Source organism: Betta splendens, chromosome 8 (assembly GCF_900634795.4).
Source record: "Betta splendens chromosome 8, fBetSpl5.4, whole genome shotgun sequence".
In the NCBI taxonomy this organism is placed as follows: Eukaryota; Metazoa; Chordata; class Actinopteri; order Anabantiformes; family Osphronemidae; genus Betta; species Betta splendens.
The window spans coordinates 4,163,469-4,182,289 of record NC_040888.2 but is presented as its reverse complement, the minus strand read 5'-3'; the positions used below and the strand labels follow the sequence as shown (position 1 = coordinate 4,182,289).

The 18,821-nt window shown below is 47.8% G+C and overlaps 5 protein-coding genes and 1 non-coding gene across 9 annotated transcripts; 5 read left to right on the top strand and 1 right to left on the bottom strand.

Moving 5' to 3' along the window:
• The first annotated feature begins 259 nt into the window (after positions 1–259).
• On the top strand, positions 260–1,644 carry LOC114860448 (parvalbumin beta-like). The gene is made up of 5 exons (XM_029159052.2): positions 260–386; positions 685–751; positions 860–992; positions 1,173–1,282; positions 1,373–1,644. Exons 2-5 carry the CDS (start codon positions 691–693, stop codon positions 1,396–1,398), a joined length of 330 nt encoding a protein of 109 aa, XP_029014885.1. The 5' UTR covers positions 260–386; positions 685–690; the 3' UTR covers positions 1,399–1,644.
• Positions 1,645–2,364: 720 nt separating this feature from the next.
• On the top strand, positions 2,365–4,392 carry LOC114860450 (parvalbumin beta-like). 2 transcript variants are annotated; one of them, XM_055510728.1, is made up of 4 exons: positions 2,365–2,427; positions 3,206–3,271; positions 3,370–3,445; positions 3,630–4,392. In XM_055510728.1, the coding sequence occupies exons 2-4, from the start codon at positions 3,211–3,213 to the stop codon at positions 3,718–3,720; spliced, it is 228 nt and encodes a 75-aa protein (XP_055366703.1). In that variant the 5' UTR covers positions 2,365–2,427; positions 3,206–3,210; the 3' UTR covers positions 3,721–4,392. The 2 variants fall into 2 exon arrangements, with proteins under 2 accessions (XP_055366703.1, XP_055366702.1); XM_055510727.1 differs by lacking the exon at positions 2,365–2,427 and adding an exon at positions 2,596–2,643 and having other exon boundaries at positions 3,205–3,271.
• A 1,283-nt stretch (positions 4,393–5,675) lies between these two features.
• Positions 5,676–5,747, top strand: trnaq-cug (transfer RNA glutamine (anticodon CUG)). The gene has a single exon. It is a non-coding gene; the product is annotated as a tRNA-Gln (tRNA).
• An 851-nt stretch (positions 5,748–6,598) lies between these two features.
• Positions 6,599–8,351, top strand: pvalb8 (parvalbumin 8). The gene is made up of 5 exons (XM_029159053.3): positions 6,599–6,854; positions 7,266–7,333; positions 7,532–7,664; positions 7,811–7,920; positions 8,064–8,351. Exons 2-5 carry the CDS (start codon positions 7,273–7,275, stop codon positions 8,087–8,089), a joined length of 330 nt encoding a protein of 109 aa, XP_029014886.1. The 5' UTR covers positions 6,599–6,854; positions 7,266–7,272; the 3' UTR covers positions 8,090–8,351.
• Positions 8,352–12,230: 3,879 nt separating this feature from the next.
• aimp2 (aminoacyl tRNA synthetase complex interacting multifunctional protein 2) lies at positions 12,231–14,737 on the top strand. 2 transcript variants are annotated; one of them, XM_029159051.3, is made up of 4 exons: positions 12,231–12,391; positions 13,026–13,244; positions 13,567–13,801; positions 13,889–14,737. In XM_029159051.3, exons 1-4 carry the CDS (start codon positions 12,377–12,379, stop codon positions 14,275–14,277), a joined length of 858 nt encoding a protein of 285 aa, XP_029014884.1. In that variant the 5' UTR covers positions 12,231–12,376; the 3' UTR covers positions 14,278–14,737. The 2 variants fall into 2 exon arrangements, with proteins under 2 accessions (XP_029014884.1, XP_029014882.1); XM_029159049.3 differs by having other exon boundaries at positions 12,231–12,505.
• Positions 14,738–15,422: 685 nt separating this feature from the next.
• On the bottom strand, positions 15,423–18,235 carry zgc:161969 (uncharacterized protein LOC569044 homolog). 2 transcript variants are annotated; one of them, XM_029159048.3, is made up of 2 exons: positions 18,009–18,235; positions 15,423–17,537 (listed from the first exon to the last, which is right to left on the bottom strand). In XM_029159048.3, exons 1-2 carry the CDS (start codon positions 18,030–18,032, stop codon positions 15,825–15,827), a joined length of 1,737 nt encoding a protein of 578 aa, XP_029014881.1. In that variant the 5' UTR covers positions 18,033–18,235; the 3' UTR covers positions 15,423–15,824. The 2 variants fall into 2 exon arrangements, with proteins under 2 accessions (XP_029014881.1, XP_029014880.1); XM_029159047.3 differs by having other exon boundaries at positions 17,845–18,233.
• Between the last annotated feature and the right edge of the window lie 586 nt (positions 18,236–18,821).

Sequence of the window (18,821 nt, the reverse complement as noted above, 5' to 3'; positions counted from 1 at the left end):
TGAGCGTGAGATGTTAAATGGAACGAGGCAGAGCGCTGTGCGCGCGCCCAGCGTCCGCCCTCCTGAATGTGTTTGTGTGCAGCCAGCAGCTCTTCCAATCCGTCCTCCTCAGCAGTTCAGCACACAGGCCTATTCTTAGCGACGGGGCACATTGAAGACTTCTTCAAACGCACCTTTTAAGCGTCTTCATTTGTGAAACTCAAAATAGACCGCTCTCCGGCCGCGGGATGAATGCTCGCCACCCCCTCCCCGGTGTCAGTTATCTTATGCCACGGATTTCGACGGAGTGAACCTATAAAAGGTCACCGAGAGCACTGGAGAAGATCACTGCAGTCGACCCAGTCCCGCCCGCGACACCTGTACCGAACAAAGCCGAGACACCAGAGGTGAGTGGGGATCCGAGCAGCATCACTTGAGAAAACTGTTGTTTAGTTCAAGGACCAGCTGTGGAACGGGCGAAACGCTTTTATTTTATTCATGTTATACCTGCGAGGAGGCGCCAGCAGCCTGGAGACCGGGGCTTCTGCTCGGACATCCCAGCATCTGGGCTGCAGTGGCCGGAGTTGAGCGACGAACGCTGCCGCTTCAGCTCGAATTTAAAAGCAACCATTCAGGGAGAATTGCATGTTAAACTAGAACTTTATTTTTAAATTCATTTCGTTTTCTTCAATTTGACTTGTGCAGACCGCAATGGCCTTCGCAGGTGTGCTGAAAGATGCTGACGTTGCTGCAGCCCTGGAGGAGTGCAAAGGTGGGTCCTGAACGAGCTGCTATAAAATCCCAGCTCCCTGTCGGACGGCGTGGGGGGTGGAGGGGGGGGGGGTGCTTGGATCTCACTAACCTCCAGCGTTCCTTTCAGGCGCCGACTCATTTAACCACTCGAAGTTCTTCAAGACCAGCGGTCTGCACGGCAAGACCGCCGACGAGCTGAAGAAGGCCTTCGCCATCATCGACCAGGACAAGAGCGGGTTCATTGAGGAGGACGAGCTGAAGTAAGACGCGCCCTGGGATTTAAAAGACCTCAGCAGGGGGCATCGTTTGCTTTCTATTTAAAATCACTTCGGGCAACGTCGTGAGTGCACGATGTGCCGTTTGTGCAGTAGAATAAAGTGTGTGATAGAAATAGGGGTCCACGAAAGAACCACCAGCGCCCGATCTCTGTGCGTCCGCAGGCTGTTCCTGCAGAACTTTGTGGCGAACGCACGCGTACTGACCGATGCCGAGACCAAGGCCTTTCTCCAGGCCGGCGACACCGACGGTGACGGCAAGATCGGCGCAGAAGGTGCGACCCCCGTTAACGCGTGCTTGCTCAGAGAGTAGGTCTGTCCTTGTGCAGCGAGTCTATGACCTGCGCTGTTCTGTCTCCCTGCAGAGTTCGCTACCTTGGTTGGCAAGTGACCAAGTAAATGAGCTCTGATGGAACAACGAAGCCCACGTCGACCTTCCCCCTTTACATCTGAAATGTAACTGATTTTTATACATTTGCTTAAGAGACCTTTCCTCATATGCAACACACTGTCCAAAAATAATGATTGTGACTCTCGCTCGGTTGTCTTCATGTCTTAAATGAATTTTGCTTATTGTAAAATCTATGATGCACTTTCCAGGAACGAAGGGGAAAAAAATAAACATTTTCCCACCTTATTCTTTGATTTTGTGTCTTTATCAAATTCATAAACAGCTGTCTAGAAATCCTACCATTCACCTTTATTTAGATTTTGTGCACTAAATATTAGCGTATATGTTGAAAACCACATCAGCCTATAAACCTGGAAATAGTGACAGGGATTATTATCTCTTTCATAAATATCACAGTTTAAGAGCTTGGGAAGAGACGTTTTACAAGCCTGCAGCCACTAGATGGCGCCACGTCCGTTGGATTTTCAAGTATCTAAACTTGTCTGTGGACAGACGCAGGGGCGCCGCTAGGGGGCGGGGGGACATTAACTTTGAGGGGCCCACAGAGACCAGCTTTATTAATAATAACATTATTAGCATTAATGATTTAGGTATCACAAATGTATGAAACTGTTACAAATAAGACTAAATTATGGTGTAAATAAATAAATGTTTACCCAGTAACAGTATAATCTGTGAGGTACCAACTCTGAAGGTCAATCTCGTGTCTTTAAGCACCTTTTTCACACAGTCTGGAGGAATTGATCTAACAATCTAGAACCAGATAGTGGGACTAATGAAAACATATCTTTAACTGTTTTCATTTGCTTATTTATTGAGTGTATTCATTCTATTGCTCAATGCGGCCTAGAACAGTTTTGTGTGTTCCGCCCAGACATGTTTGCTGGTGCCGTGGGGAGACGCATGCAGAAGAGGGTGAAAGTGTGGGAGGAGCCTTAGGTTTCCGGCCGTTCCTTTGGTATATTTCACATTCTAACCCACTCCTTCTTGTGTGTGCATCCAGCAAGATATGTTTATTGTGTATTTATTTCTATATTTGTATATTTGTGCTTGTTTCTTTGTGTAGCCGGGTGGTGTTTAAGGTTTGAGCGTTAACCCACTGTAATCCACCGTATCCGGAAAACAGAGAGAGCGAGAGAACCATAGAACCTCACCTATTTATCACCGGGACGTCTGGCCGGTAACGCAGGCATGGGGCGTGGCCAGTATGTCCCTGGCCTAAAGGTTAGGATTTACTACAGACTGGAGCCAAATGCTTGTCACGAAGATGAGGTCGGAAGAAGTGAATAGTCTTTGATAATAACAATTCCACAAGAGCGGGCGCCAGGATGGTCAGAGAGGCGAGGTCCGAAAACGATAAATCCAAAATCCAGAACACAGGCTGAGGTGCCGGCAGAGGCAAGGTGGGGGAAAACAGGCAGCAAAAACCAAACCGACAAGACTTACAAGAATGATTGCTGAAATGCTGACCGACAGGATGGCGAGTGCAGGTAATCTGGCGAACAGGTAATGAGACAGCAAAGGTAAAATACCAGCAACATCTGAGTAGCCCACAGCTGCTTTTAGCATTAACGTTTTTTTTACATTACATTTAGCATTAACCCCTTTATGCTCCAGTCAAGTCATCAATGGGACATCCCAGCATCTGGGCTGCAGTGGCCGGAGTTTAGCCACAAACGCTGACGCTTCAACTTGAATTTAAAAACAACTATTCAGGAAGAATTGCATTTTAAACTAGAAATTTATTTTAAAATCATTTTATTTTCTTGTATTTTACTTGTGCAGACCGCAATGGCCTTCGCAGGTGCGGTGAAAGATGTTAAAGCTGCTGCAGCCAAGGTGGAGAGCAAAGGTGGGTCCTGAACGAGCAGCTATCAAATCCCAGCTTCCTGTCTGTTGGCGTGGGGGGGGGGGGGGGGGGATCTCAGTAACCTCCAGCGTTCATTTCAGGCGCTGAGGAGCTGAAGAAGGCCTTCTCCATCCTCGACGAGGACAAGAGCGGGTTCATTGAGGAGGAAGAGTTGAAGTAAGACGCTCCCAGTTATTTAAAAGAGCACAGCAGGGGGCATCGTTTGCTTTCTCCTCATGTAAAATCACTTCAGGCAAAGTCATGAGTGCATGATGTGCTGTTTGTGCAGTAGAATAAAGTGTGTGATAGAAATAGGGGTCCATGAAAGAACCACCAGCCCCTGGTTTCTGTGCGTCCGCAGGCTGTTCCTGAAGGAGTTTGGAACAACTGCCGAGACCACGGTCCAGGCCGGCGACAGCAACGTTGACGGCAAGATCAGCGCGGACGTGTGACCAAGGAAATGAGCTCTGATGGAACAACACAGCCCACGTCCACCGCCCTTTACATCTGAAATGTAACTGATTTTTATACATTGGCTTAAGAGACATGCGACAGCCCCTTTTTGCGTCCTGAGTGGGCGGCCCTTGAGTTTTTCCCCATCACACGGTGGATTGAGCCTTTCAACATTGTTTGGTCTGATTTAAAGAAAGAATAAATATTTCCCACTTTATTCTTTGATTTTGTGTCTTCACAAAATTCATACACTATTTTCAAATCCTACCATTTACCTTTTCTTGCATTAGAAAGAGCCTGAAGGTTGCAAACCACATTAGCCTATAAAGGTGGAAGTAGTGACAGGGATTAAATAAATATCATACAGTTTGAGTGCGTGGGAAGAGACGTTTCACAAGCCTGCAGCCACTAGATGGCGCCACCTCAGTTGGGTTTTCAAGTATCTAAACTTGTCATTAGTGTTGACAGACGCACCAGCGCCAAGGCGCAATTTACACCAGCACCTGCCACCAGCAGCAACAACTGTTTAGACATGTTGATGGAGGATGTGCCGTAAACTCCAAACGTTTGTTTCACATAAATGATTTAGTTTCCACGAGCCTTTCTATTAAAAACAAAATATTGTATTGAGACTGTATGAACAAAAATAAATTCAAATATGGTCAATTATGCATCACGTTTTCAGCGTGTTGTTTTCTAAATAATATCAATATTGATAAACTGTGTAAAATATTCCCCATTTGTCCATTTAAAAAAACTGAGGTCATTCTCTGAAACACTTCATAGCAGGGGTGTCAAACTCAAACCAGTCCCTTGCTGGTTTCCCAAGCTCCTGTCCCCAGAGCCTGTTGATTACCTTGACCAGGTGTTATAAGTCAGTCAGCAGCTGGATGAGACAACCGACACAGCTGTCTGAGGTGATCAGCAGGGACGCCGGCCCTCAAGGACCGCAGTTTCACACGACCCTTTATATGAGGCTCCTGTATGTAAATAAATAAATAAATGTTTACCCAGTAACAGTATAATCTGTGAGGTACCAACAAGGAGCATGATATTGTGCACCCAGTGTGGGTGAAGTCACACTCTGAAGGTCTATCCAGTGTCCTCAGTGTCTTTATCACACAGTCTGGAGGAAATGATTAGGTTTCTCTTTACCTGCTGGGGTGTCCGACTTCTCAGAAGTGACTGAGGGGCCCTGTTCACGGGTTGACACTGGAGCGTGCTTTAACCAAGAAAGGCAAGCTTTAATTTAGTGATGAAAGTACGCCGTCCGTGCTGTGCAGACATACACGTCTTTTTCACCACAATAAAATCTGCCATAAAAATGCAGCCAATTAACCCAGAACCACAGGCCAATGAAAATGTAGTTTTAAAATACTAAAAATAATGATGTGATAATAATAATAATATCTTATTGATAGATAAGGTGTGAAATTACTGTTCTGTGCTAACACGAGCAAGTTTGAAAGCACCAGGACGTCTCCTAATGTTGGCCCTATGGATTAAAGCGACTAATAGGCAAAAAGAACCTGGGAGCTGAGCAAGAATTTAAAGGTCACGATGACAGAGACAGAAGCTGCTGAAAAGATAATTATCAATCAGGTCCTAATGGGGTGTTTAGACACATGGGCTGGTAGTGACAGAATATAAATCCTTCTCATGGCTGCCAGCCATGTGGAATAAGGCTGAAGATGACAGCTCAGAGTCAGTAATTAGGAGTCGGACTGCTGGACACATAAAGTGTGTCATAATATGTTTTAGTCAACAGTCCCACAGTGAAATGGTCCTTGTCTGACAACATCAAAATGGAACCGCTTTAAACATCCGTAAGCAGAACGATCCTACAGAAGGGCGTATTGAGAGAGATTTGAGGGCCGCCCCTCACGTGTCAAACCAAGGAGATCCCCGAGTGTCGGATTGCGGAGAAATCGTTAGAGGGCGAGTGCGTCCGTGTGGTTCCATGGTGTAATGGTGAGCACTCTGGACTCTGAATCCAGCGATCCGAGTTCAAATGTCGGTGGGACCTTAATCTTTGCTGAAACTGCTACTTTTTCAATAAAAAGCTTTCTCTCCTCAAGCTTTTCCCCCTCCCATCTTTTTCCCGTTTGGGCCCGTTTACACTTTCAGGCCCTGGACAAATGGATACGTGGGTGCCAGAAAGCTCCAAAGTGACCGACTGGAGCGGACGGCCAAGCTCTGAAAGGAACGGAGGGGTCGGGGTTGCCGGTGCAAAGCTCCGTGGGGCACGTGGATGCTCTGCACATGATGCATCATCATCACCCTCACGGAGGCGACGGGACACCGACGGCGGAGGGTGACCCCGGCTTCCTTATTCAGCACGGCTGACGAAGCAAACGGGAGCGAGTGCCCCCGCGTGAGACAGCGAGAAAGTGGGGAAGGACCCGCGTCTCCTGTCCGAAACGTCCGGCAGCCTCGTGCACGCAACCGGAAAAGAGACCGGCGAAGCGTTGCGCATGGCTTCACCTCTCTCTCTGGGTGACTCTATAATGACATGAGACACGTGGTCTTTCTGCAACACAGCAAAAGATTCAATATCAGCTGACTTATTGTTTCCCACCGCTCACCTCTACTGTGACGATAAGGGCACGTTTTCACCGGGATGTGGCTCAGATATGTGCGCGTTTTGGGGGCTGCTGCCTGTAAATGGATATCTGCATGAAGAGGCGGGGGGGGGGGGGGGGGGGGGCAGAAACAGGCACAGAGGGAGACAAGGAGAGAGAGAGATTGCAGTGCCGTTACAGCCCCACTGTACTGTAGTTACTGTACCCTGTAATTCCGGAGGGGAGAGGAGGAGGGGGCGTTGGGAGGTCAGGGGGGAGTGGTGGGTGGGAGCGAGGAATGCGCGTTTTAACATAATTTGCTATTTACACGGGCGTTCCATTTGCCCACGGTCCGATCACTCTGCTCGTGGGCGTTATAAATAGTAAAGGTTAATTAGTTAGCGGAGAAATAGGATCAGGGGCGGGCATCTAGAATTTCCATAGACAGGTAACTCAAGCGATCCCCATTGTCACTGCAATCAGACCTATATAAATCCGCATTGACGGACAGCACTCACCACATAGCCTTACCTCTCAGCTGGATCACGGACCGAGCGAGAACCCCCACTACGGTAAGTTGCTGTGCTGGTTCTGGAGTGGTTCTGGTTCTAATAGGATTTTAGACGAGGTATGTGGCTTTTTATATATATATATTTAACGTAACTTAAAGCAGCTGGGTGACAGGTGACAGTGCGTAAAGTGGCTTGTGTGCGTAAAAGGTGCCAGAAGTGAAAGTATGAATAGTACATGCAATTATATTTTTATTCTGCTAAATCAATAGGACGGAACCACAAACAAATTCAGTGCTTTGTGCAGAGAAAAGTGCGTATTATTTCACTAACGTTGAACTTTTTCCAGCACCAAACTGAGTGGCAGCCACTCGAACATCTCTAGCTCTTCATCCGAGCCAGTTTAGAGGTTACCATTGCAGGCTACCTGGATAAACAGGTTAATAATTCGCTATATTCCTGTTTCTTCAACAGGATTAAAATGTCGCTGTCATCTATCCTTTCCGCTGATGCCATCGAAAATGCTATCAAGGATTGCCAAGGTATCGTATTCTCCCAGTGTCGTTATTGCTTCCCTCGTTACATTTATGCTTTTTCAGGAGGAGTTTCATTGAGGATTCAGAATTCCAGACAAATTGCTTCACCGTGATCTTGTCTACTTAAACTGTGATTCGTAGTAAATAAATGTCAGTTCTGTCATCATCCATCATTCTAATCCACCTCATTTCTCACTCCTCCAGCTCCAGATTCCTTCTGCCCCAGAAAGTTTTTTCAAATTTGTGGACTCAGCAAAAAAAGCCCCCAGGATGTGAGGAAGGCTTTCGGGATCTTGGACAACGATGCCAGTGGCTTTATTGAGGAGGAAGAACTCAAGTGAGTGAATGGCTGATCACAAATGATGCTTGTGTGCAGGAGTCATTGAAAAAATGGTCATAGAACTACAGTTCTTGTTTTTGCTTTTGTGGACTTAGTTAGTGCACTAGGAGTGCCTCTAATCCTGGTCTGTGTGGGCCTGTCAGATTTTTTCTGCAGAGGTTCAATCCTGGGGCTCGGGTCCTGACTGATAAGGAGACCAAAGCCTTCTTGGCTGCTGCAGATGATGATAGCGACGGCAAGATCGGAGTAGACGGTGAAAGTCCATTCTATTATCTACAACATTTTTGACTGCATCATCTGTTCTGTCTCCTGCATCAGATATGATTGTTCTCTCTCTTCTGATTTGATATCATAAATCATGTCAGAATGCACTAACGCTGCTTGTCTCCTCTGCAGAGTTCCAGGCGATGGTTCTGTCCTAAACCGCTGGACTCTACACGGCCTCCGTCCTCTGCTCCCCTTCCTGCAAGGGCTGTTTTAGTTTTAGCCTCTTATTTTCCACGTGGTTAGAAAAAAAGCTTTAGAAAACTATTTACATCTGCAACACTCGCTCGGTCAACAGAAATCCAATTCCTCTGTTCAGTTTTTGTTTTTTTTTCTCATATTTTGGACAGATTATAAACTTGTATGGCCCCCAAAAAAAAATTCACCATGTAACTAATAAAATAAAATAATAAAATGCAACGCATGTGGTTCTTTGCTTTATTTCTTCAATAACTCAGTCCTCAATATGTTTTACATGTGCAAACTGTGAGGTACTAAGAATCCATTTACTACATAACTGTGGAGGCTGCATGCTGAACCAGATGTGCACAGAGCCCAGTCACGCATGCGGACGCAGGGATTTTCTAGCCACTCTGTGCTACTGCTACGGTCCCGCTCTGCAGGGAGGAAGCAGAGGAGTTGACCTTGATGACCACTTGAGTGTCACTGCGGCTGGATCGAGTGACACCTGACCTCAGCTTTGTAAATAAACCCTGCTGAAGCTTGGAGCGGCTCAGGCTTGGACAACAAACCCCAAGTTCATGCACACACACACACAAAATGCATGCCAATAGTGGATATGTGCATCTATGCATCGGTGTGTGTGTGTGTGTGTGTGTGTGTGAATACGTAGCAGGAAATGCAGACTCGGCAGAATGCTATACCTGCAAATGCTGGGTTTTACATGTAGTCAGTTCTCCCTGCTAGCTCAGGATATACCGACGTGCAAACATTATATTACCCTCTCCCACATTCTCGGAACAGACAGAAGTTCCAACATATTCCAGCTCTGCACTCATCCCACCAGAAACTTTAAATAGCACATGTCTGTTTCAGTCTCTGCACTTACAGGATCCGTAGGATTTAAATTAACAACCACCTCACTATTCGCCCACCCCTTAGAGGCGCCAAAATACAGAGTGCTCAGACTTTTCAGAGCTTCCATGTGGGTGACGTTTTAATTATCTGCATATCATAGGCAGGACCTGGCTATTACAGCTCACACCTGCTAGTCAGAGCTATGGTTTACCCTGGTATTAGCATGATGTCATGGTCAGAAACTTAGGATGCAGAGTCGTACAGGTACCTATTGCTGTTTGATTAAGAAGGTGCGCTGCAGTGATGATAGAGGTTTTAGGATTGCTCCTTATTCAGCAGCGTGGAAGAGGCATTTTAAGCATCTCACTGACAATTGATTATAAATACTTTAAAGAATAACTAGAGACCAAGCCTAGAAAGTGTCATGCAAATGTCAGGTACGAAGGTGATGAAAAACTGGTTCCCTTTATCCTGTAGCTTCAGTCTGTCTCATGCACACTTCAGGAGTCACACGTTCGCACCCGACACATGCACAGAGACTAAACAAAACACTAATTGGATCATCGTGCATCCATATCTGCTGTTATCGGTGTCTGCTCCGCGTGTCTGCAGACACACGGAGCCGGCTACGCAGCTGACTGTGTTACAAGGTTGGGGAAGCCAGTAGGTAACACAAGCCAGGGGACACACAATGGATCCGTGACCCCTGCAGGTCAGGAGCGGTGAGTGGTAAACAGGAAGGAAACGTGAACCAACTGGATGACACTGACTGTTAGATGTGCTGCTGTGGGGACAGAAGAACAAGATAATGTGACAAGCAGATTAACTGGACTTTAGGGCAATAGGAGACGGTTGCTGTGTTTCTGTCTATGACGTTAATAATAGGGCTGCAAAGTTTATGAATTCAAAAAGAATATTTCCAAAACCCAGACTGGAACTAAGGTACATGATGCTGTAAAAAGATTCAACTCCTCGGGGGAATCTTACCTTGTAGAGGTCAAGGGCAGAAACCCCTGCAGAACATGCATGACCTTCAAGCCCTCAGGCTCATTACACAAGAAACTGTCCTGTACTGGTAGGAAAATATCCACATGGGCTCCTTTAGAACCAGAATCAGAATGGGCTTTATTGCCATACTACTAGCAATACTAAAAATGTGTCTTGACAGCGGTTCTTGAGTACTTCACAGTCATGGCTGCAGAAAATAGGCCTGAAAACCCCACCATGCAAGAAAGAAGCCAGGTTCTTGTACAGAGACAAACCAGATGGTGGTAAAAGTCCACATTTCAGCTTCTCTTTATTAGACAGAAAAAAAACATCAAACGTGTAGATTGATGCACAAAAGCAGCATCTATCATGGACAGGTTCCAAACCAAAACCAAGCTGTGCTATAAGATAATATAATATTGATTATAATAATATATAATCACAGGTGTGGATGCTGGGATGGATGTATAGGCCTCGTCTGCTCATCTGCTTGGCACTTCAATAATTGATGGCCTTGCTTCATTGTCACCAAAAACTCATATCAAGAAAAGAGTGTCAGGCTCAACTTACTGATTAAGTCTGTGTGAAACTTTAATGCGCACCCCATCTTCAGCTGATAACAAACCGATGTGTCTGGGCGGACAAAGGGACGGGAAACTGAAGCGTTTGTCGTCTGCGCTCCGTCCAGGTTGTGCTGTGGCGAACACTGATCATATTTGGAGTCCACCCGATAGTCTGAACACCGGCTTGTTAGGGTGACTGAATGGGCTTTGTGAGCTCTACCCAGGAACTCTATCCATAATGCAGGGGGTGACAGCACCGCCTCTGTTCCCCCACGAACAGCAGTCCTGCGCCTGTACTTATGACGTCTGCGTGTAGCTTCCCCTTATTAATGCACGAGCGGCAAGGCACATATTAATGGCCGTTCCTGGTACACAGTGAGCAATCCTGGAAGCCATGCATTCAAAATCAACCTCCACCCTGGCTTGAGACAATTGCCTGCAAATGCCATAATTGAGCTATCAATATATTCATGAAGCTGCTTCCTATAATTAGAACATGTTTGCAGCTTAAACTGTAACTGTAATCAGCTGTAACACACGGGGACCTGCTCTTCGGCAGGCGGCGACTTTGCAGACTTTTCCGAATGAAAAGGACACAATCAGATAAAATGCCAAGTGTGCTGCATGAGAAACACACAAAGCTGTGTGGCTGCAGAAGACACCTAGCAGCCGTTTTTCTAAAGTTAATATGTGCAAAAACCACGTGTGTGTGATGTATAGGCTGTTTTTAAAGCGCTGTATTTAAGTAACTTTAGGCAGTGTATCGGTTGCTTATCTATCAGTTCACACAGTGTCCATGTCGGTGAGCCAGCAGCCTGTACCTGAGTAAGTTAGCACCTACACAGCCTATGTTACCCCCCTGCCCCGCACCCCTGCTACCTGGAGCCTGACAGACACCCTTGTTCTTACATGATTTAAAGAACTACTGTGAACTGTCGGGTTTCAACTACACCTGTGTTCTCAGTATCTAGCTCAGGCCCTGGTCTGGCCATCAGATACCACCATTACCTCAGAGGAGCTGCCAGTACACAAATACCACTGTAGACACAAATACTGCAGTAGATTAGACAGGAGCATTTTACGCACAATGCACATACACGATTATGAGCTACAGCCTGGAGTCTCATACGATTTGTTGTCAAGTTTTGAATTTTGCATCTCTTTATTTCATGCAGGGACACATTGTGAATGCTTGTCCAGCTGAGGGAAACCATAACAGATTCTATGAGAATTCCTGACTTTTATTTTGGATCTGTTTTGCCAAAATCATATGCATTTGCATCCACATTATTGCCAGTTTGCATTTATTTCACTGCAATCAGCCAGTTTGACCACTAAACGCTAAACTAGACTAAAATGTGCAGCACTTTGGCCCCTCATAATGAAGAAACCCCAAAACCGTATAACAGAAAAGAGAAACTAAAAAAACACATCCTGTAATAAATAGGAGTTCGACAAATTGCACTATTAACGTCTGGTCGCATGTACTTACCAACTTAAGGGGTAAATTATACTGTGGCGTCCTCTAGTGTATTTTAAATGAAACGTGCAGACACAATCATTATAAAATTTATTCAGGCAATACGAAGTCAGCGTCTCAACCTAAATATCAAAATTGTAGCAGTTATTTTTAGAAGCTTTTAAAACCTGAAATTATTTCACTTGCCGACCACAGCTCTCCTCGTCCCGGCGTTTACGTAAACCGGACGTGACGTCACCGCGGCCTTCTTCCGGTGGAGTGGTCCTTGCTGCTGCTGCTGCTGTCTGTCAACATCATTCATTTCCAGAAGGCATCTGTGATTGGAACTATTGTTATACTTTTAATTGTTAGTGTCTGCCGCGCGCTAACTGTCCGCCATGCCAATGTATCAGGTAAAACCCGTCTGTGGTGGAGAAATGAACGTTGATGTACCTACGTGCATGTACAAGTTACCAAATATCCACGCGCAGCAAGGAAACAGCCGCACGTCTGAGCACGCGCTGCAGGTAACTGTGAACGGATTTAACGCCGACAAGCTACTGTACTCAGATGAATCATAAAGTGTTGCTTCTCGTCAGTGATTGCACCTCCGTTGGTTCTCCGCCTCTCGCACGGCTTGCCTAGCTTCAACATGCTAGCTAGCAGGCTAAGCTAGCTTGCCACAGTGTGTAGTCTCACTCATGGCTGATGCAACAGTGTCAACATTTCAAAGTTAATTGTTTGATTTTAGATTACGACTGGTCTCCACCTGTTGAAGCACTTCTTGAAAGTGTTATTACAAATGTTGACAGTTCGGTGCATGTCTATAGCTGTACTCTACCCATCTGTCATGCTGAACATGACATGCGCCCAGTTAATAGTACTTTGAGTATTTCCGCTTTGTACTTGTACTAGAAAGCATCAGTGTGACAGATTTGCATGGTCAAAACTTAATCAGACAGCACACATCTTGGTCTGGAGCTAAAGCATTATACAATAGCTGTCAGCTGTGCAGCATTCTTTCACTTTCGTCCTGTCCGTCTTCAGAACGGTGAGGTGGACTCGGCAGTCAAAGCTCTGGAGGTCCGACAGGACGAGATCATGAGGAAGCTGTACGAGCTGAAAGCGGCTGTGGAGGGACTGGCCAAGACGGTGACCACTCCAGACGCAGACCTGGACCTGACCGTCAGCAGCAGCCTCTCCTCTCAAGCCTGTAGCTCCACACTCTTTAAAGGCGCCACAGACCTGGACACGCTACTGGGCAAGGTGAGCAACTAGGGATGAGGTGATAGTGGGATTTTTCCAACATCAGAAATGGACTTAACTTTTGTTTCTTTTCCAAATTATATTCTGTCCATATGTTTTTGAGTTACATCGGCCATTCAGTCCTTTCGGTTCACGTTCAAGCACTGCCCTAACTGGCATTATCAGTTTACAGTAGAATGTGCCTTGAAGGGTTTTTGTGTGGGTGTGGACTGATTTGCAACCTGCTCACGCAAGTTGTCTCGGAGAAATGTTAATGCAGTTGTTAACTAGATGGATTCTCTGTTTATTGCAATGATTCTCTTTGTGTTGTTTTTCCTGCCAGGACCTTGGTGCTCTCCGTGACATCGTCATAAACGCCAACCCAGCACAGCCACCTCTGACCCTGCTGGTGCTCCACAGCCTGCTGTGTCAGCGCTACAGGGTACTGTCCACAGTCCACGTTCACTCCTCAGTTACCAGTGTGCCACCACAGCTCCTGTCCTGCCTCGGTCCACGTCACGCCGACAGCTACGCCCGCCACATGTTCCAGCTGGGCTTCACCCTCATATGGAAAGACGGTAAGTCTACACATTATAATATCATTGTTAACTGATCTGGATGCTGGAAGTGCTTCTCTGAGATGTTTCTTTTTGCCCTATCAACAGTTCCCAAACTGCAAATGAAGTTCAGTGTCCAGAACATGTGTCCCATTGAGGGTGAGGCCAACGTGGCCCGCTTCCTCTTCAAGCTGCTGGCTCCCTACCCCAGCGACCCTGCGCTCGCCACTCTGGTGGACAGCTGGGTGGACACAGCGTTCTTCCAGTTGGCCGACTGCAGCGCCAAAGAGAGAGCGGTTGTCCTGCGGGCCCTCAACTCCACCCTGGGCCGCAGCCCTTGGCTGGTGGGGTCAGAGTTCTCCCTGGCTGACATTGCCTGCTGGTGCTGTGTGCTGCAGAGCGGCGCCGCCCCCTCTGCTCCCAGTAATGTCCAGCGCTGGCTCATGGCCTGTGAAAACCTGGGCCACTTTGGCCCGGCCAAACTACTTCTGCAATGACCACTGCTGATGCAAAACTAGACGTCGGAAGAGCCACATCGGGATTGAGGAGGGCATTAGAATATTAAAATATCCCAGTCGTGTGTGAAAGGCCCTCTAATGCTTCCTCCCTTACTGTATTATATCACTAAACTGTTGAACACTGAGCAGATGCAATGTGGCCGATGGTCGAAGTAACTTAAGTATGTTTGTCTCTATCATGCTGCTTTTGTAAAACAAGATTTTCTATGCTATTTTTTGGGAGGAAGCATGAGAGGACCATGAAGGCTCGGTGTAGCATAAAGGTACTGACAGATATTAGCTTAACACACACTGTACACCTTCCACCCACTCTGTGCCTAACACGATCCTGTTCTAAATGTGTGTGTTAAGGTGGTGACTGGTATTACTCTGTCTTTTCAAAAGTAATACTTTGTACCATTTTTTTCTGATGTCATTAAAACTACAAGTTTGGATCAAACTTAGATTTCTGGGAGTTTGTTTTATTGAACTCACTGAAAAATTATCTTGTCTCGATCTATTCAAACATGTTACATAGTAATTGCAATTTTAATGTGCGTTAATGTGTAGGGTGCTTAGTTCCTATGTCATCGTCTGCCATGAGAATCAGTGCTGTTTTAAACCCGAGCAAGGCTCTATTCTAGTGTAACGAGACAATAACATTTTATGTTACTAGACCATAATGTCCAAGTCATTTAAATGGTAGTTGCGTGGCAATAAAACTAGAGACAAGCATCTTTGGCATTAAAAGGAAGGAAAGAACGACGCTGTCTCAGGGTTCTTCTCTGCTCTCTCTAGATTGCTTTTGCATTTTCAAGAGTGTTGTGCTTTCAGGACCTCGGGTCCAAACAGCCTGTGTGTTTGTATGCTATAGCAGTCTCCTGCTGGTCTCCGAGCAGCTGTCCGTCAGGACAAAAGCTCTTAGCTGACATCTGGGCACCAGAAAAGAAATGCACCGGGGAAAATGCGCTGTTGCAATTCTGGGAGTTTGTGTGTTCTCCATCTTGTCTGCACACAAAACACAGCAATCAGCACCTAGATGCAGACCGTTGCGCATACAAATGAGGCAGCGGATCCCATCCAGTCACTAATCCGATTATTCCAGCCCTTCTATTGGTTATCTTCGGGGGAAAGACACACAAAAGTACTCTTTCCTTGTTTCTTTATATACGATATAAAACATACAGGCATGAGATGCAATCTCACTGAACAGCTGTAGAAAACAAAGCAAACTAGCTCAACTGAAAGACAAAGATCACTTCAGTTTCACCCCGTGGCTACTTTGAATCACAACAACAGCACAGATAGAAATATGCTTTGTCAGTATATTCAGTCCATCAGTTTATGATTGTCAATTTCATCAGGCCATTCCTTGGATATATGCTACGCCGGTCCAAGCGGCCAAAGGAGGAGTATCAAAAACACATCTGGTCTAAGGTGCCTGAAATGAAATATTACTCAGAGTCTGTCTGTCATGATCTTAGCACAAGGCGGTTTGATGTAGCATCAGTTAAAAAGGCTGATAAAAGGAGCGACCGGTGAAGGGTTCACTCAGTGGCCAAAGAGCACACGTTGCTGTTGTACCTCAAAAGCTGGACGCGCTCGAAGTAGTCGTCCGTCAGAAAGTTCCTCTGCGAGGTGACCAGGTTGCCCTTCTGACTGAAGAGGCGCTGGACGGGCGCCGTGGACGGGAGGGTGGTGTTGTACTTGAGGAAGAGCAGCTTCACTCTGGGGAAGTCCTGCAGGCACTCGAGGCTCTTCCCCGTCCCCTCCACGTACTTGCGGACCTCCTCCATCACCCCTCGCTGCTGGAGCTGCGCGGCGGGCTTCACCGGCCCGTAGCTGAAGAAGTCGTCCTCCGACTCGATGGTGGACAGGTTCCGGCTGGTGTCGGCCTCGGCCACGTTGCAGGGGTCCATCTGCGAGGCCTCCGTCGCCAGCAGCGAGCACATCTCCTCCCTCTCGGACGCCGCCATCCACCACAGGCGGAACTGGGGCGTGGTCGCCGTGGCGATCCTGGCCTCCGTGCTGGCGAACAGCTCCTGGAACCGCACGTCGATGGCCGCCACGATGGCGCTGATGACGTCGCTGAGGTAATTGGCGGCGGCCTTCTGCTCGTTCAGCTTGTTCTTCAGGCTGAGCACCGTGGGGATGACCAGACCCAGGTAGCACTTCTGCTCCGCCTGGAAGAGTTCGAGCGCAAAGGCGAGCGGGTGGAACACGGCCACGTACTCCTTGAGGAAGGCCGTCTCCTCGGGCTGCAGGCGCGGCACCTCCAGGCGGGCGCACAGCTCCGTCAGCTCCCGCTCGCTGAGCGACACCACCTTCTGCACGGCGCAGTACTCCACGTTCCAGCGGATGACGCCGGGCACCACCAGCGCCATCTTCCCGATCTCCTCGGCCGCGTCCATGCCCACCTGCAGGTGGTGGCACTTGCTCCAGACGGCGAACACCTTGGCCATGGCGCTGTAGTGCAGCTGGCACATGGGCCCCTGCGACACCGCCTGCCAAAAGTCCTCGGTGACCACCTGCTCCAGGGTGTGCGACGCGCAGCGCTGCACCGCGGGCAGGAACAGCAGCATGTCCTGCTCGGGCTCGCCCTCCAGCACGCCGCTCACGTTCTCGTAGAAGCCGATGTCGTCCTCGCTCTCCTGGCCGTCGGCGGCGAACTCCCGGAACACGCTGGCGAAGGGGCTGCCGTTGTCCGCGACCGTGGTCTGGACCTTGCTCTCGATGTTGTACGCCGCGTGCACGTCGTGGATGCGCCCGGCGATGGCGTCGTACGTGATCCGGCCCTGGAGCCGCGCGAAGCCCAGGGCGGCGGACTTCCTCTCCAGCGAGTCGGGGTCGATCCAGTGGCACGTCATGCCGAAGAAGCTGCGGCTGTGGGCCGTCCAGATGTCGGCTGTGGTGCACACGTACTGGATGCTGCTGAGCTTCGCCATCAGCTCCTCCCGCATCCGGGAGAAGCCCTGGTCGACCTTCGTAAACAAGGTCACCCTGTCCATGGACTTGAGCCCCTCCGTTAAGCCTGCAATCAGCTTCCTGAAGCCGGGCTGCTCCAACACGTAAAACGACTGACAGTCCTCCACAATGAAGTTGAAGATCAGATCATCAATCTTGGCTTGAGTCATGCATTTGGAGATGATCTCTGCTTTGAGCTTCTTGAGCTGGCAGTGCCTGCTCTCCTCGCCGTTGCGTTCCTCCTTCTTCCGTCCCCTCTTGGCGTCGGGACTGGCTTCGCAGCCCAGGTGTGTTCTCTGAAAGCAAACAGGTCGCACGTCAGTGTTTGGAGGTGTGCCGCCGGCAACGTGAGTCGCTGCAAGTTTACAAACTTCGGCTGCGACGGCAACGCTCACGACAACGCGCGTGCACGACAACATGATTGTTTTTCTCTGCTCGGATGATCATAAGAAAAAGCCTCCGGCGCCACAAGTCGGTGATCATCATGCAGCTCCGGTGTAACGTTATTAATCACGAGGGTCACTATTCACTCATTGACTCTTTCAAACATTAACCTGGCGCCTGAGGGAAGTGAGCGCAGGGATTTTGCGCACTTAAACTTACGTCTAAATGCTTCTTTAGGTTTGACGTGGACGTTTTCGACGTGGACAGCAGGTTTACCCTCGGTAGGCATAGATTACACTGGACGATGATATTTTTTCCTTGATCTGCCTTGTACGTGAAATGGTGGCGATAACGCCAAGTGTGCATGGCCGATTTGGTCTCACCGCTGGATTCATGCTGATCCACATCCATTTCGGACGCTACCTGTGCGGTTATTTCCCCCTGGAAATATGATAAAAGTATCGTAATCCGATTTAGTAATCGTGATTACACGTAAAGTAACGATGGCGGTAGAGAAATCCTCGTGAAAAGGGGCAGGTCTTTGTTCAGATGTTGCCCAGAAAACTCACAAGGTTTAGCCCGTGGCGTCACGCTTTCTCCGGCGCATGCGCATTTATGAGCTACAGAATCTCAAGGAGAGGATAAGCACGGCGGAGCAGTACGCATGCGCTCTACGCACACCGGGCGCCGCGCTGTGACGTCACGGTCCGTGACTTGTGAGTTTTACTCGCCTTTACGGCGCTGCTTTAAACAGAATGTCCCTTTCCTTCAGCGTTGCACTGAGTTGGCGCCACCTTCAGGCAAAGAAAGCATCGTCATCGTGAGGTTTTAATAATAACCATAATAAATTATATACATTTAATCACGAGAAAATATTAGCAGATTGACCAGGATCTGACCAGGAGGAAAGTTATATGACTTACACACACATCAGGAAAACAGATTTTCTGATGTTGTATTTGTTTGGTTTCTGAGCCTCATTGTTTATCAAGTGCACGCACGTGACCTGAACGCCAAAGCTTCACTTTGTGGACTGATACGCAGCATATACAGATTATTACTATGCTGCTTTCACAGTCATCTGACCAAAGAGTGAGTGCTCACCGGAAATCTAATATGCACGCGCCAGAAGAACTTTTTTTTCTGGAAAATATACATCATCAGTTAACCTGATTATTGAAGATCTTCTGCCTGTT